Source organism: Phragmites australis, chromosome 9, assembly GCF_958298935.1.
Source record: "Phragmites australis chromosome 9, lpPhrAust1.1, whole genome shotgun sequence".
In the NCBI taxonomy this organism is placed as follows: domain Eukaryota; kingdom Viridiplantae; phylum Streptophyta; class Magnoliopsida; order Poales; family Poaceae; genus Phragmites; species Phragmites australis.
Genome location: NC_084929.1, coordinates 20,765,317 through 20,784,294, shown reverse-complemented (window position 1 = coordinate 20,784,294; position 18,978 = coordinate 20,765,317). Strand labels below are relative to the sequence as shown.

Sequence of the window (18,978 nt, the reverse complement as noted above, 5' to 3'; positions counted from 1 at the left end):
GAGGGATGCAAGAAGAAGGTGAAGAAAGTGCTCCAAAGTGTTGAGGGTGAGTGTTCTACTCTATCTTTTGTTCCATTTTCTCTCCTGCAAGTGTTGCAGCATGAACTGTGATTCTGTAAATATCTCATTCACATATCTTTGGCCAAATTTGTTTTTTGTTCTGAAGGCGTGTACAAATGCGACGTCGACGCCCGGAGCAACAAGGTGACGGTTGCCATCACCGGAAGGGTCAGCGCCGACGCACTCATCAAGAAGCTGCGCAGGTCCGGCAAGCACGCCGAAGAGTGGCCCGAGGAGCAGCAGCAGCAGCAGCAACTACAACCCACCGACGCCCTTATCCCGGGAGAAACCAAGAACCAAACCACCGAGCTGGACAAGCCTGTCGCGCCCACCGAGAAGCCGGCGTCCGGCAACTCGGACGCAAACGACGCAGAGGCAGAGCTGAGCAGCGCCAATGCGTCCGTTGAACCGAAGAAGATCACCAGCGGGACCGCGAAGCCGATTCAAGAATGCCCGCAGAGCAACACTGCCAATGCCGATGTCAACCATGGCGGCGCCAAGGAGCGATCCAACGAACCAAAGAGGAAACGGAAGCTGCAGCCGGAGGAGGGACAGCCAGCTGATGCCATGGCGACGGCGGTGCAAGGCCATGCCGGTTATTTGAGCCTGGCGCCGCTGCCCGTGCAGCAGCCGGCGCATGTCGTGAACTACAGCGTGGCGCGGCCGAGCACGAGCGCGAGCTACTACTCCGCCGCCGCGGTGCCGGGCGCAATGTCACCCGCGATGCCTCTGCCGTCGCAGGAGTACTCGGCGTACTACTACTCGCAGCCGTCGCCTTACCGCTTCTCCTGCGGCTACGGGACGCCGGCGCGGGACTCCTACTGCGATCTCTTCAGCGACGACAACGCTAATTCTTGCACAGTGATGTGAAAGCAGAGCTTAGTTTATGAAGCGAGTTTAGAAGTTTAAAGTTGCGTAACATATTCAGGCCGCCTAGTTTGGAACGCCCGAATTCTCTTAGTTCCTACGGGAATTTAACCGTTTCCTATAGAATCCGTGCAAAATCAAATTCTAGCGTTCCAAACAGCCTATCTAGATTGTTGTTGTTGCTCTAGTGAAAGTTGTATCCGCTTCTGATTTTCAGCACAAGGCAAGTATTTGTAACACTTTGTAAGCTGACGTGCTTGAACTTGTGATGAACCAATTCTCAACTAGCTCTACACTAATGTTTGAAGATAACCAGCAGTATCTTGATTGTTGAAGCACTGTCGGCTTTTTGTATGCTAATCATGGTCTTGTATCTAGAAGGGCATTCTGCCATTTTACAGGCGCATTAGTTCCAGGAGATTCTTCTGTTTAGAGGAAATTCACGGGAGATTCTGTTAGCGCGTTGTTCCTTAAAACCTCAATTCATGTTATACAGGAGTAGTCAACATTTTGTTTCAGTGCATACAGTGAGGTCATTGCTGAGAATATGTAAATTTGTCTGAAACTTCTCAGCCAATTCAAGGAAGAGTTGTTGGTCATCCTCCTGTATCCATTCAGAAAAAAGAACATCAAAAGAAGGCTGAAATTGACTCAGCCTCGAGTCCCCCTTTCGCGTTGAATGGCCCGACCAAAGCAACAAGCAAAGGCAGTGCAAATAGATTCACCTTTCTGCCCTAGCAGGATATGACGAAGCTAACATGGCAAGCTGCATTCAATGCGGCAGGAGCAGGGAGGGTACACTGACAAGCCCATCTTGGCCTGAGATATGCTGCCTGACCATGACTGCAGACAAGGAACAGGCAAGGTGTGAGGCTGCAGTGGATGTGCCACGGCGGAGGCAAGGTGCAGACAAAGAACAGGCAAGGTGTTTGGTTGCAAGCCCTGGAGTGGATGTGCCACGGCGGAGGTCTGCCTGTAACCTGCCAGGGGTGGCAGTCCGGGCACCTGCCTGGTCCAGGCAGCAAATCCAGGCCCAGCCGTCCGAAATCTATTGCCTGGCCCCGGAGCGCAGCAGCAGACGTGTTGATCTTCCTCCTGCTAGAGTGCATCAACCTGAAAAAGTACCGCATTGCCCGCTTGTCGCCATGCAAGCTTTTCATCATGATGTACGCTAGTACGGTCTTTTCTCCTAAACATGGTTAACTGGACCCTACCTAGTGGGCCGGTCCGACGTCAGTGGCCTAGCCTAGGCATGACACATGACCCATAGCCAATCTTGCCTGGGGCGACACCTCGGTGCGTGGGCTAGCCCAGGCATGGCATGATAGAGACAATATGGCTTAATACGAGGCACAACACTGTCAAAAAAAATTATATATATTTTTTAAAATGTTTATAAAATTATATGTCTGTTTCAAAATTTAGTAAGAATAGGCTATCACGCAAGACCAATGTCTTACCTCACTTACGGTGACATCTTAAGTGGAAAGCTAAGTATGACTGGCCACTAACGTGGCACAAAAGTTGTCGCCAGTTCATGGGGCGAGACATTGCTCTCACCCAATGCATGAGCGACACCTTGGTCTCGCCCAAACATAAGTTGATAACAAGGTGTCGCCTAATGAATGAGAGACATCGTTGTGTTCGAATTTAATTTTGTTTGCGACAGACTAAGCGTTTGAACACCGCCAACCGGAGCGCATTGAAGTACCTCCCCCTCCGTGTATGGCCTCCAACGGTGGTGAACGAAGTCCAGGTACGCACGGTGGGTCTGCACACTGGACCAAGTTGACTATGTAACTAAACTAAGTTAGAGAAACAAAAAATAAAGGATTGAATAAATATGTCTAAAGTTCATAGCTCATACCCTATATCTACACCACAATGAGCTTATAGTCGGACCATCGACACCGTCAATAGAGTACTGGTACGTGCTGTGGTCGACAAGGAGCCTACCGCTGGTGAAACGTTCATACAACCACAACTGAAGCATTAGGGGACACCCGATGAGGATTGTGTCCACGTCAGTCTTTGTGCAAGCATCGCACATGCTGCAGTACGTCGCAGCTAGCATAGTAGAAGCCTAGCTGTACTGTGAAACCTCCCTAAGGTCGATGTTCGCAACCTCTCTAGTGTAGGGAATCATGGTCCTCGAGACTGTGTTATCGTGAGTCTCAGTGAACATGATCCACTCGAACAACCATAGGAGGTATGCCTCCAAGTGATAGGAGATGTCCCCGTTGCTTACCAGTGGGTGGATGTTGTCCGCCTATCAAAAAAGAAACAATTTCAAATATGTTCATCGGTTAGTAACGTAAAGGATATGATAAAACACTACAAGAGCGATGTACCACAAATTGAATGAGAAAGACCTTCATTGTTTCATGCTTCTCAGACTCTGGAAAAGGCCTGAACGGGGCAAGATCATCCCTCCGTTGAACGATAAGAAGCAGCCCAACATCTCGTCGTGTCACGCCATGCCCATGTCCCTCGCTCCAACAGCAGCACTTGTGCAAGGCAGGCCCATCAGCAGGGAAATGTCCTCGAGAGTGGGCGTCATCTCGCTGCACGGGAGGTGAAATGTGTGTGTGTCGAGATGTCACATGTCCACAAGAGCCGCTAGGAGGGCATTTTCATAGCTAAAGCGTGTGGCTGCCTCCGAGGCCCCCACCAACGCATCCACCTCCACCATCTGACACAGCAGAAGAAGCCCAGCAGCACTCACACTGCAAAACGAAATACAATTAGCGAACCATTGCGACAACAAGTTGTAGACAACGTTACATTGAAATGGTACAAACCTCATAATCCAGCGAGCATCAACCCTCATGAGCTCATTCGAAACATAGGGTCGTAGTACCGGGAGCTACTTAGTCTACACGATGATGCGATACGGATGGTGCCTCACGTTGAGCTGAGGGTCAAACAGCTCCAGTTGCACCATGTCTGTATGTTCACAAGTTATTTACAGTTTCATAAGCAAAACAAGCACAGAGTAACAAGTAAGCATTCAACAAATGACATGAGAGAATAGATTGTTCAAAGTGTACACAAATATGTTAACGAATCACAATTTAACACGTTACAACCTCAAACATAGTGACAGTCTCAGTACTACAATACCAAACTATAATGTTGCGCACACGAATATCTATCATAATACAAATTACAATATGAATCAAACTCAATGATTCGACGAAGCCGACGATCGATGAGTACAAGTATGTCTCCCATCTGCAACTGACCCGGAAGGACCAGCTTCTGCGGGGGTTGGTACTTGGCACACCAATGGTACATTTCTTATAAGTGTGCCCTGTTACATTGCACTTGTAGCACCATTTCACGCGACAATCGGTTTCTACTTCGTTCATGTCATTACAGAGCCTTATTGTCCTATGTCATTCCTTCTTCTGCTTCATGTTATTCAGATCAGGATTGAACACACAATCGGTCCCAGGATCCTTCGTGAAAGAACCATAAATCCTGAAGCCATAGATCTCAGGTGTTGAACAAAACTTCATTCTTGAAGATGGTACCCTCTTGGATAACTATCTCATGTTTGCCCCCCATCCTTCCAGGGTCCATGCAAAGAACTTCATATCTATGCTGTGTAGTTTCCATTGTCTTCACCCGGTGCATCTTTGCCATTCCCGTCTTTTCTCCCATGTACCTAGTCATTTTCGTCTCATAAATTAGATGACCATCATTAAACAGTGAGTGTGCTAATGCATAACAATGCATGAACCACTTACAGGTTCCTTGAAATATGAACTCTACAATCCTCACCAGCGGCAAGTCCCTCACATATTTCATCACCCAACTGTACATCTCAGTTAAATTTGTAGTCATAATACCATACCTTTCCACTTCTCCTTATGCTCATTCTCAATCCACTTGGTAAATAACCTAGTAAATGACCCAGTCTTCTGCATTATGATAGCTTCATTGTCCGTTGGTAGGGACTCAAGAGATACTAGTTCATCCTCTGATCCCCTCACGGGCCTCTATGCAGGCTCATGTGTTTGCTTCTTCATCAACTTATCTAGTATCTTCCAAAGAGCATCAAACTTTCGCTGCTGGTTCTAACTGCACAGCCTTCTGAATATGTTCATGAGGTTCGTGTTCTTGAATTGGTAGAAGAAGTTTACACCCAAATGCCTCATGTGCCACCTACTCTAGAGATCTGGCCACACAGGACCCATCACACCATCCTCCATATCTTTCTGTAGATCCTGAATAGCATTTAGCATCCCTGCATGCTAGTTATGCATAAGGCACATGTCCAGTTGAGCGCCCACAATTATCATGTTGACACAGTACAGGAACTAATACCAACTGCTGGTATTCTCACCTTCCATAAATGCAAAAGCCAACGGTAGCTCTTAGTTGTTTTCATCAACCCTAATAACAATCAAAATATGTCCCTTTGTCCATGCCGATAAGAAAAGTACCATCGATGCAAAGGATATACCAACAGTGCTTGAAATCTTTGATACATGGTCCTAATGCGAAAAAAAACATCGCTTCGGATATACTTGCCAGGTTGGGACAAGAATGGATACTTATCAATGTCGTAACATGTCCACTTTTTCCTTTGAGCAATGGTCTGTAGAAAGTGTCGAAGATTGTCATATGACGCTTTGTAGGTCCCAAACCTCATCTTAACTGTCTTACTCTTCGTCCTCCACGTCTTGTTGTAGTTGATAGTGTACTTGTACTCATCCTCAATTGCTCTGATTATAGACTCTGGTTCATAGTTCAGGTTGGTCATAATCTGGGCGTACATCATATTGACAACGAAGGTTGAGGTGATATTCCTATGGCTGAGCTCAAGTTTGTCCATCGTGCAAGTGTGGTCCACCACAATCGACACCTCCTAATATTTAACCCACTTCCCCTTAAAGCCATGCACCCGTCACAGGCAACTATCCTTCACATACTTGACATCATATTCCTTCTTGTTTGACTTGACAACATAAAACTAAAGTCGAAACGATGTCACCTATTGAGTTACAACATCCTTCATGGCCTGACTGATATTCCCCTCATTCACTATAAGGTTGTTACAGTTGAGATTGTTCTAGTCCACATGAATAGGAACATCATCCGACATGTCATACTCAGGAGCTTTGTCGGCCTTAAGATCATCCCGCTCCATTTGTTCAATTAGAGAAGTAATTTGTTCCCCCTCTTCTATGTCACAAGCCGGTTTAATCGGATCATCCGATGAATATGCAACATCCGGATCGCCATCCTCATTACCCTCCTCCTCATACTTTTTCTCATCACCCTCCTCCTCCATGTATCCCCCACCCTGTATCTCTCCAACTCCCTCATTATTTTTCTATTGCACAAGTAACATAGGTGACCCACCTCTTTCCACTACACTCTACAGGTACATCCTCCATACTTGATTTTACCTAAGTGGATATACCTCCTAGTGCACACCATCTTTCATACAGTTGCCAACAATTCTAATGGTCATATCTTAAACCTCGGGTCTATTTTCCTGCATCAACCAGTCGTACAAGTGTCTGACACTCTTTTACATAGGTCTAGAAATACCTTTGTCCACTGACTCAAAGACTGGTAGTACTACCCCTTACGGACTATATGATATTTCACTGTCCCCATAAAAAATTCTAAACTGCCACTTATTCGACATACTTGCTATCCATCAACATAAAACCCTAACATTATTCTGACATAACATAAAAAATATGTAAAACTACATCAACAATAATGCAACATTCATTAAAAATATAGCACAACAGTTAATCTATATTGCAACAAAATATCATCGGATTGCTAATCAAACACCTCTAAATACTACATCTATTACCTAAGTAATGTCTATATTGTGTCTAAATCCTACATCTACTACATAACCTAGCTATGTCTAAATACTACATCTAATTGCTAAATATGCATACAAACAAAATCTAATTGTTAAACTGTGTCTAACCCTAATTCTAAACCTATATTTACATTTATAACCTGCATCTAGTGGCTATCCTACCGGGTTAAAAAATGGACAAAAAAAGCATACCTTCTTCCTCCGGTAGGGCTTCACCTCCAATTTCCCATTCCTCCCCTCTCCTCTCCTCCTCTCCTCTCCCTCTCTCGGTGCTCTCTTCTACCTCTCTCTCGACCATGCTCAGTGCAAATGACGTGCTGACGTTGGCCGGGGTGACATGGTCGCATTTTATACCCAAATGGTCTCGGTCGAATAGGGGGCGACACCTTTTGGATGGGCCCACTTGGGAGCACTACGAGGGAGATCTCGCCCATTCACTCGGTGAGAGAAAAGTCCCGCCCAGTGAATGAGTAACACATACACGTGGCAATCAGGTCATCGCCATTATTCAATTCTGGCCGGAGATTCTGTAGGGCCCACAAGATGTCACCCGTTAATGGGGCGAGGCCTTGCTCTCCCCTGATAAACGGGCGACGATAGCCTATTCTTACTAATTTTTAAAATGGGCATGTAATTTTGCAAATATTAATATATCTATATATATAAATCAGCACATCGAGCGTGGCGTGGGAGTGCATCTTGTGTGCTTACTGGAGTTCACCGATAGATGAGCTCCGTGCCATGCCGGTCCGCAGGCACACCATCCATTCTTTCACACTGACTGCATCGACGTCTGGCTCCATGCACACACTTCCTACCCCATGCTGTCGTGTCCCTACTCACACGTGCCTACCGGTGCACCCTAGTCTCGAGTCTCGATGACCTCATCTTCTTCCACCAGGTCCTGCCACACCCTCTCGAAAGTGCCAGCCATCCAAGACCAGCTCGGCCCGCCAAACTTCCTGCTCAAGCGCTCATACTCCTTCAGCTTTGGGCTATTTTTGTGCCTGATGGGCCGGTCGTGCTTGATAGGGCTGTTCGTGTCGTGGGCTGACTTAGCATGACATAAGTGGCATGGCCGACCAACCTTCGTGACGTGCTAGACCATGCCTAACAGGCCGAGTTGTTTTCATGCCCATGCCAGGATGGCCCACTGGCCCCGTTGGCCATCTTTATTTTCTCCTTTTATTGCCTTTTGTTTCCATTTGCTTCGATTCTTTGGGATGACGATGCAATCTACAAGAGTTTAGATTTTTCTGAAATAAATTATTGTTTATTCCCAAAGCATATTAGTTAAGTTTTTGTTAACCTAATTAATACAGGGGTTCTAAAACCATAATTAATATAACATTATTTTTGCTTTTTCCAGGCACAGGCACCAACCAAACACTACAATCCGAAGCTTGCCTTGCCAGGCAAAACAACTTGAAGATTCTAGGCTATTTCCAGGCAACACTTTTTCCCAGACACATCACCCTGATCTCAAACCAAACAGGACCCTGTGCATGCCCATGACCAGACTCAACCTGATACTATTGCATTTGCACCCATGGCTACAGACAAGAACAGGTTGTGGAGGTAAAGAAATAAAGAGAGGGATGATAGGTTCCAGCATAAGAAAAGTGCAAGAACTGCTTAGGATGGATTAGTTCTGTCTCATACCAAGGTTCACCACTGTGTTTGACCGCTGAAAACCGCTGGAACCATACAGTAATTTGATAAAATTTGATAAAAACCGGATAAATTTATCAAATTTTTTATTTTTTTAATGTTGAAATTGAGTTTGATCGAAAATCAATCCACTTATGAATGCGGATGCGGTGCAGACCGAATCTATCGGTACCACGGTAACCACCCACGATTTTTTGGAACCCTATCTCATACACATGCAGGCAGAGCAGCCTGTGCAGCAAGAAGAGGGTTGGAATCTCAAGGACACTATGGACAGGGTGGTTATACCCAAGCGCTGGGCCCAGGATCCTGGAAGATCAAACAGTAGAGCTTGGCTAGAGTGAATAGGGTAGGGTAATGGGACTACACTGCAGAGTTTCAGGAACCAGGATTCAGAATTGATTTTCTGCATTTTCTTCTCAAAAGACGTTACGTAATACAGTAAGTTGCAAAGACTGGAAACCTTAAGGTACTTGATTACTTACCGTGAACATAGTCATAGACAATCCAAGTATAACTATTACTAGTAACAGTGGAAATGAAAAAAAGCGAATAACTGAGTCATCTAACATATTCATTACTAGTATTATTACTTTTATTTTAACTAATCCAGGCTTTTAGAAAAGGATAATATTATTACAATAATCAATCACTTCACTGCTCCAAGTCTCTAACATAGTATATCACCCGGACGTAGGACGGTAGGAGTGAGGAGACGCTACATGCTGTGGCTGCTTAGTTTACATGGGAATGGTCATGTCATCTAGGGATCTAGCAAGTAGCAAGGCTGCTGCGGCTACTGGCCCGAAGAGCAGGACAGCGGCGCAGATCAGTTCTGTATGGTCAACCATGTTCATGTAGCCATTAGGCCCGTAGCTAGGCTTTCTGCGCAAGATGAGAGAACCAATACATCGATGATAAGACAAGTGAAAGGTAGAAAAGAAAATATTATATCATCTTGACAGCCTCCGTCGCTATCCTGTGTTTGCTGTTCGAAGCAAGTGCCCACATACAGATCCCAGAGGGTAGGGAGAAACTAGCATTTCTTTTTGTTTGATAAGAAGAGCGACAACTAAGATTTTTAAAATCGTTTTGCAAACGGTAACCGAATTTAGATAGTTATAAAAAATCACGGTTATCACGATAACTGTTTAAAATTCGGTTAAAATTCGCTCAAAATTCATTCGATAAAATTTAAAATTTAAACAAAAAATACCAGATTCGTTTTTCGGTAACTGGTCGAATTGGATCGGTTACTAAGCGATTTTTCAATAAACTGAACGGTTTTTTAAGAAAATCGAACACTCAATAACCAAACGATTTTGATCGAAAATCGAGTGATTTGAAGCGATAACCAACCGGATTAACTCTAATATATGAATTTTTTGAAAAATAAAAAATCAGAAAAAATAGTAACAAATATGGCATAGGATTTGCTATGTTTTATTTAATAAAAAAAATTTAGCATGACCTTTGCTATTTTTTAACATTTCCAAGGAATATGTAGCACAAGGTATATGTAGCACATCAAATTAATAAATATGTCGAATTGTCCATACAAAAACTAAAAACACAATCACATACCATCTATCAGTACTTACCAAAATAATGATCGATACTTAAAATGTAGTTTGCATAGTATCCACACCACGTGCAACCTATGAGATGAAAAAAATTAGTATAATACCATGGTATGAAAATAAAGTAGTTGCAGAAAGTAAATTATCATCACCTTTAGAGCCACCAACTTGGAGATGATTAAATTCGGTTATATTGTACTCATCGGTGAATATGAGCATTATCCGTCGTGTAGATAGTAACTCTATCTTAAACTCTGTCATAAGTTTACCCCGTCCATGCAGAAGTGGTTGACCATTGTCCTTACAATATGGCATAAAATTTAGGGTCTTGCTACTCACAGACACACTGAATAGGAGGCTCTAACTGAGCATCGGGGACAGGATAGTGGTACAGATACGATCCAGAATTACTCTCCATGTCATAGTTGCTGGAATAGCTCCCACTATCTTATAGTCCATCATGGCCACCCTGTATGACATGCCTTTGTGAGGATGAGGCACAGTGATCCTAGTCCTGTGTGGCATGCGAAAACTGACTCTCACCACTAAATTGCACGGGAGCAACGACGAATGATGGGCATGGAGAAACATCGCCTCCCTGACCGTCATCGTCAGCGCTATTTTATCTTTGAGCAGCTACTATTGATTCTTGGTAAGTTGGGTTCTTTGAGTCACTATCCGTGCTCTCATCGCTTTGCACTTGTCTTTTTCCCTTACCCTTAATCTTCTTGCTCTTCTTTGGATACACCATTTGCTTCTTTCTCTTTCTAGTGTGTGTCACCTACCACTTTAGCACCCATCATTGTAAATCTTATGGGTTCACTGTGTCTGTCACCAGGTGAGTTGGCAGGGGTATGTCACTGTATGTGTCCTCCTCATCAACCTCTGGGGCAGTATTTGATCTACCGGTCTCCATCCAGTACCGGAGCGAGTTATTCTCCTCGTTCAATGTGAGCTCCATAAGCCGCTGAAATGGATCATCATCAACAGTCGATCTGATGCCTGCATTCAAAATATTATGTATTCTCAGGTTGTAGTTGACATATACCAACTTATGAAGCCTTTTATAGCTTAAGCAGTTGCAAACTTTCGTGTGGATAAATGCAAATGTACTCCAGTTACTCTCACACCCACTAGATGAAGCGTATTGAGACACTAGGTGCCTGTCAAGCATTGTTAGTGTAGGTGTAGACGAACCAAGAATCACATATGATGGTCACACCATACTCTAGCCATTCTAGCTTCCACTTATCAAATATCTTCTTCAATGCACTCTTGTTCTCGTCCAGGTACTTATCATCTATATCCCGGTCAGTTGGAGATGGTACACCCTCGTCTATTATAGAACAGATGGTCATAAGTAAAAAAAAAATATGACAACAATAAATTCATTACAAATTTAATCGCTCACCCCATTTTTGTGTTTCTTTCACTGCAGCAACAAAGAATGTGTCGTACGCCCTTCTACCAGGAATACCTAAAGTGTGGAAAAATTTAGATCATACCAAACCAATAGCTTCCTTCGCTTTCTTTCCTTTCACACTCCATGACCCGATGTCAATCTTCGGCTGCACAGGGGCTTTTGCTACAGCAACATTGTAATCTCTGATACTTGGCGGTGGCTCCCTGGTTGAAGATGCTCTCCTAAGCATCCTCTTTAACACAATGTCTCATCTGTCACTTCCACTGCTACCTCCATGCTCGTAGGACTCACCTGCCCTCCTCCTGAACTCTTCCTCGTCCCTAGACTGAGCCATGACATGCTACACATGTTCCTCTTCCGTGTCCTCATTATCGCTTGTCAAATCTACCTGAACTCTTGCTGACTCTTGCCTTCGAAACCTCTCCTCAGTCTTTCCCTTCATCTTATCTCTTGCCCTATCTAGCTCACGTCTGAAATAATCACACACATCTGAAGGCACACTATCACAATATATAACATTCGATCCGCGCCCTGTCAAATGTTCTTTCAACCTTGTGGCACCATCGCCTTTCTTTTTCTTATTGCAATAATTGCACCTAAACTCCGGGGCCAAATTGTCCCCATGCTACCACACCACATCTCTATCCGTCATCGATTAGTTTGTATTGTCTCTGTTGGAAGAAGAAAGCTCAATAGTTAACCTACTAATAATTATGTCCATGCATATTAAATTGATAAACATGTGCTGTCATGTTGCTAGTAATGGATAAATGTCTCAAGAAACAATTAACTTGACCAATATTAACAACCCTTGCCAGTACAAGGTAACAACCATGCGCATCGGGCTAAAAACTAACGCAATATGGTCAATAACCTAGCGAATCAACCACTAAATCATCCTAATCGACCACACAACGAACTGCCGACCTCTAAGAACGATTATCGAACGAGTTACATAAATAATCGCTAGTAAATGGTCGATAACTAAGTGAATTAAACACTAAATCGTCCTAATCGACCACACAATGAACTACCGGCCTTCTAAGAATGATTACCAAACACATGAAAAATTGCTAGTAAATGGGCGGTTACCGAACAAGGATCTTCGAAAATCGCTTGACGTCAGGTGCTCCGCGCTGCTCTTCGAAGGCCGACGGTAATCGCTCAGATGCGGTCGGTTACCGACGCTAATCGCTCGATAACCAAAGCTTCAACGCCGGATTTCCACCAAACTGCCGCGGATTTGGTCGGTCGGGCGATTCTTCGATTTTTGCTGCGGAGAAACGCGAGGAGAAATTGAGCTGTGCACCGACACGAGCTGAACGCCGGCTGCCCTTATCCACTTGAGTTGAACCGAAACAGGCCGATTTCATTGTGCACTCGGCCCGTTTCGGCCTTCTAATCATTTTCGGCCTTTTTACGAACTCCCAATATTTGAGCAGCTATTTGATGATGCAAACGATATTTTTTGTGAAAATTCTTTTCATAGATAGTCTTATAATTACCTCTAGTTTTTTTATGGAATAGTCTTAGAATTACCTCTAGTTTTTTATGAAATTTTTTCTAATTTTTTTAGTTTCTCAACATTAATTCGAATTTTTTGAATTTAAATTCGGTTATCGATTGCATTATGAAACCGAGCCGGACCGGTACGGTTGGTTATCGCGTATTTCAAGAGGTAACCGACACATTTTTAACCCTGGCGACATCTTGAACTCCTAACCTCAATTATCACAAACTTGAGCTCTAACAGTGGATGGATCACATGGATATCCAGCGAGGGCGGGCTGCGTCGGACCATGGTTGTTTCAAGAAGTGCTATGTATCTACAGTGCTCAGAGTGCTTAAGGTTGGTTCTCTACAGATCGTCTGAAACACTAGCCTTTGTGATGTCTGAATGGGAAGCACTATGTATCCAATGGATAGTTTTGGATCAATAATTAATTTAATTTTTTCTGAATTTAAGAATGAATCTTTAGTTCATTTGTTTGTTTCAAATCTATTCAATAATTCAGAAAATATAAAACTTACATCCCTACCCTCTGCCCACCGTGGCCGCCAAACAGGCCAACCGCGACCAAGTCATGACCTGAACCCGAGCCGACTCCTCTCGGTCTCATCGGGCGCACACGCTCTGCAGCCGCTTAAGCACGCGGGCCTTGTGCCGATGCTGCCGATGCCGCACCATGGCCATGGCCGCCCCGGGAACCATGGCCCTGCACATCTACCGACGCGCCACATAGGCTAGGATCTGGTGTAGCATGCGGTCCGGCAGTGGTCGCTCAGGCGTCGCATCCAACTCGGGATTTCTTTGCTCTGGAGCCCATGGGTAGCGTGTGGTACTTTGGGACGACTCGGTTTGTTATTTGTCGGACATGCGCACATGGTCCAATTGTCGCCATGTTAACCCAAATCTGGAATCAGGAGTTGAAACTTTAGTTTCTCTGCACGCTACTGCAGCTACTTAGTACTCTTTTGATCATAAATACATGTATTCTGAAAAATGTTCGGTCAAATATTTAAAACTCTGACTAATAATAGTTTTTAAAATATTTAGTTTGTGAATTTTAAAATCATATATATAGATTTATCTTGTAAAAATATTTTCATAATATCACAAATTCAATAGCTTTTATAAATATATTTTAATAAAAAATACTGTTAAAACTATGCATTGGAGACCATGTATTATCCAAAACAACATGTATTTATAACTGAAGGTAGTATAACACACCTCCTAGGCTTCAATGGCCCTAAAGCTGGTGACACTTCGGACGATGGTGTGACGACCGCCATAGTTTAGTGGCGGGGATTAGAGCCGACACCGTGCACACACACTCTACAGCGTGCTCCATCAGGACACACATTGGCACGTGGGCCTCGTGCGGAGGTTGATGGCGCCGTGGACATGGATGGTCTTGAAGATGCCCTTGTGCTTCTCAATGCACTTATCCTTTTGAATAAAACCGGTAGGAGGAATGCCCATTGTATTAAATAGAGAAAAGCCTGCAAGAAAAACAAACAAGATCAGAGATCCTGGCAAATCCCCAACCCGAAGATGAAAGTCTACTCTCGTGTTACAAGGCGCCCAAGGTGGCATGCGTCCGCAAAAGCCCAAAGAGTGGCTTCGTGCATACGCTTAATCACCCCGACACGCCCTGCGTTCCTACCACCCGTCACCATCACAACATTTTCGACATCAAACTTGATGAAATCCACAATCTTGTTGATCTCTTGGTCGATCTTGATAACACCGAGGGTCTGGGTAGCCAATTGTGCGCTCGTCATAGGTATTCACGAAAGGGACACACCCTTCTTTCCAAACTGCATAGACCTCACCTTGGAAATTTTTTATTTACCTTTTTTAATTTAATATTTTATTATTAACTTGTCTCAGAGTAAATTCAATAGCAAGCCCTTTTGCCACGTCGGTCGCAATAGCGTGACAAAATAACTATGTCGCGGCAATATAGGTTAATGTAAATAGGATAGAAAGCAATTTTTTTCAAAACAAGCAAAGACTTGTGATAGGGTGATCCCCTGTCTCGTCGCTTTTCAACCTAGTAGGAAATATTTTGACTAGAATGCTATCTAAAGCTGTTGATCACAATCTTATTAAAGCGCTGCTTGCTGACTTTAGACCTGAGGGTATTATTTCTCTACAATATGCTTATGATACTGTCTTCTTTTCAACTATTGAGGAAGATAAACTGAAGAATTTGAAATGTACTTTAGTGTACTTTGAAAAGCTGTCATGAATGAGGATAAAATTTCATAAGAGTGAGTGTATTCCTATGAACTTAGAGGAAGAGCAGGCCATAAGATATCACATCTTTTTGGATGTCGTATTGGCTCTCTCCTAATGAAATATTTAGGAGTCCCTTTTCACTTTAGTAAGCTTAGGAAGGAGGATATGCAACCTCCAACGGACAAGATTATTAGTAAAGTAGCTAGGTGAAGAGGTAGGTTGCTCTCTTACATATGGAGGTAGGTTAGTGCTGATTAAAATTTGTTTGGCTACTATTCTTGTTTATTTACTCACTACTATAAAAAATCCCTTCATTGCCGACCCATAAAGGGGTTTCACTGTCGGTTTTGGAGCTGACAGTAGGCAGCGGGCAGTGATAGTCCCTGACTATCATTGTCGGTCCGGGGACCGGCAGTGAAAGGGTTATCACTGCCGGCTGAAGGCTTCAGTCGGCAGTGATAGTCGGGCACCGAATCGATCTTTTTGGAGCTAAAAAAATTATATTTTTTTGCACCTTAGGAACCCCACGACGGCTAGAAGTCACAAGTCATGCGATCTTTTTGGTGCTGGAAGTCACAAGTCACGTGATTTTTCGCACGAAATACGCGCGCGTGTGATTTGTGGCACTCGAACTCAGAATCTCTCAGCTCACACAATACGTCTTTACCATTCCACCACAGAAGTACTAGTGATATTATTAGCATATGTAATCCTTTTGACATCTTCTATCTAAAAGTTCAAATGATTATTTAGATATATAAATGACATCAAATGAAAAAAATTTAACTACAAAGTTGTAGATCTCATCGAGGGCTACAGTTTTGATATAAAGTTTATCCCAATCCGATTTCGTATGAAAAAATTATGAATTTTTTAAAATAAACTATCATCCACTATCACTGCAGGCTCTAGCCATGAGTCGATAGTGATAGTATCACTACTGGCTTATGGCTAGAGCCGACAGTGATAATCAAGATTTCACTGTCGGCTCATAATGAAAACTGGCAGTGATACTATCACCGCTGGCTCGTGGTTAAAACCGGCAGTGATAGTGGATTTTCACTGTCGGTTCTTTTTCAAATGGCATTTTAGTGCCACTCCATGATACGAACCGGTAGTGATGAGCCGACATATAATATATTTCTGTAGTAATAACTCTCTTTTATCAAATTTCTAAAATGGGCCATTCAGACCATTAACAGTTTTGGGCCATTCGAACCATTATCATATGGCTCAGTGCCTGTTGAATAGTTTTGATGGTCATAGAAGCTACCACCTGGCAAATTGGCCGAGTCTGTGCTTGAAACATGAGTATGGAGGTTTAGGTGTGGCTGATCTTAGAGATCCTAATTTGTGCTTGCTTGGGTCTTGGATTAAGAGGTACTCTAGTGTAAAAGAGGGGTTATGGCATTAAGTAATTGACTTTAAATATAATACTGACATTGCTAGAGAAAGATTGATCCTTGACCCCTCATCTCTAACGGTTCAAATAGAACCGTTTGAGATTATATAATCTCTAACGACCGGTAAAGAAACCTATTTGAGATATGACTGGAAGTAACGAAACGTTATAACTCATATATAACGGTTCGTAGTTATGAACCGTTATAGATAAGTGAGAACGGGAATATTCAAATAGAATGCACATCATATTAAAACAAGAAATATTTAATGGTAAGTGGGCTCTCGTGAGGGCGGGAAGTCTCTGAGTTTGATTCTCACTAGCGACTAGTAAGCACTACTAAAAAACTATTTTTTAAACACCCAGGGTGCCTTTCCACAAGCGGCTGCTTACGACAGCCGTCTATGCAAATGAGATAATTACCATAAACGGTTCTTTATGTGAACTGTCTATATAAAAAATTATTTTTAGAGGTGGCTTCTTATATGATCCGCCTCTAAAAATGAGATGATTACCACAGAGAACCATATAAGAAGTCGTTTGTGTAAAAATACATTTGCAGAGGCGTTTCCTTATGTGAACCGTCTCTGGTAATGAGTTACAAAAATTCATAACTTTTTAATACAAAGTCAGATGAGGAAAAAATTATTATAAAAATTATAGCCATCGATGAGATCTATAATTTTGTAGTTGAGAACTTTTTCATTTAAAGTTATTATTAGATGACGAAATATCAGCCTTCATCAATAGTTTGAGGCATATTCAAATGGGTCTATCCAGAACTTTGTGTAACACCCTTGGCCCAATAAAAGCCTAAAATGTTACTTAACTAGGCTACAAGCATGCCGATCTATAAAAAAATTAACACCACCTTTAAAACGAGAGGCAACGTGATAGCAATAACAGATAGAGGTATATATTATGAAAGAATATCACACTAACATTTAATAATATCCTAGTAAAAGAAAAGAGCTTGACCGCTCTAAAACATCTTTAAGATAGTAAGCAACGACACCAGTATCTATTACATTATTATTGCAATACTACTTTGTATGGTTTAAGTAATATCACAAACGTGTAAGACGTGCCGCTAAGTCCTTCCCTCCAAGTTAGCATCAAGAAGACAACCTGGGAAGGGAAAAATACAAGGATGAGATTGGGTAATCTCAATAAATGAACTACTTTAACAAACTATTTAAACCACAATATTTAAAGCATCAATTTAAAACTTAAACATGTATAAAAAATATTTCATTATTCATCATATTCATTTTTAAGCAAGTTAAATAGTTACTTCTAAAAGAAGATCAATAAATACATTTTCATAGCAAACATAACTATAACATGAATAAGATAAAAAAAATTATCTAACCCATACGATATGATATGAACATAAATAAGCGACTTCAACTTTTATAAGTTAAATAGGACTTGTAAAAAAATATCATTATCTAAAACATTATGAATAGAGTTCAACCCATATTAATAATAAATAATAGCTATAAGAATAACTCACTTGTAACCACATACCTTTTATAATTAGTAAGATTACTCAAATATCTGCATACCATTCATCACAACCAAATTGTATATGGAAGATTACTGCAACACGATATGATGTATATGGATACTATGTAATGCAAATCCATGTAAGACTTCAATACCTTCATAAATTCACAAGTTATACTATAGTAAATATATCCATAGAGAAACGTCGTTTCTCATAATAACCTCCAATGCAACTTCAACATATCCAACAATCAATTCCATACAGTAATACATACGAATGCAATAACATATCTTTTTTTACATCACACCCCTCCTCGGACAACGTAATGTGTACCGGTACGATCGTGACCCTAAGATCCCGACATAACTTCCAATGCACTATGTGGAAGCAAGTGCATATGACATATTGCATTCATGTAATACTTCAAATGCCAAAAGGTACAGTTTATATATAACATGATCTTCATTATGCACATTCGAAACAGAGATATAAATAATGCATTCTTCGCAAGCATCAATCAAGATATAAATAAAGGCTTTATGATCAAACTCCGACATACTAAATATAAATTTAAAAATAGACTTATTTCGTATGTAACCGCTATGAATATCGCATTCTATGCAGAGCACCAATAAAAACAATCAATCCATCTATGTTAACCCATGATTAACCTTTTTCATTTGAAACATGCATACGATAGCAAGAACTTCATGATTATAATTAAGTTATGCTTTGATTATAATTAAGTTAGTTCAAAACAGAGATAATCTACATAAGCATACCTCATATGTTCAATATACAATCATCCACACACTGAATTTCTAGAACCATCATCACGTATTTACAATTAATCATTCATC

The 18,978-nt window shown here is 42.1% G+C and overlaps 1 protein-coding gene across 1 annotated transcript; it reads left to right on the top strand.

Moving 5' to 3' along the window:
* Positions 1-576: 576 nt before the first annotated feature.
* On the top strand, positions 577-930 carry LOC133928054 (uncharacterized; the record flags this gene model as incomplete). Its single annotated transcript, XM_062374341.1, has 1 exon — positions 577-930. A coding segment is annotated over one exon (354 nt), but the record flags the coding sequence as incomplete, so codon positions are not given.
* Positions 931-18,978: the final 18,048 nt, after the last annotated feature.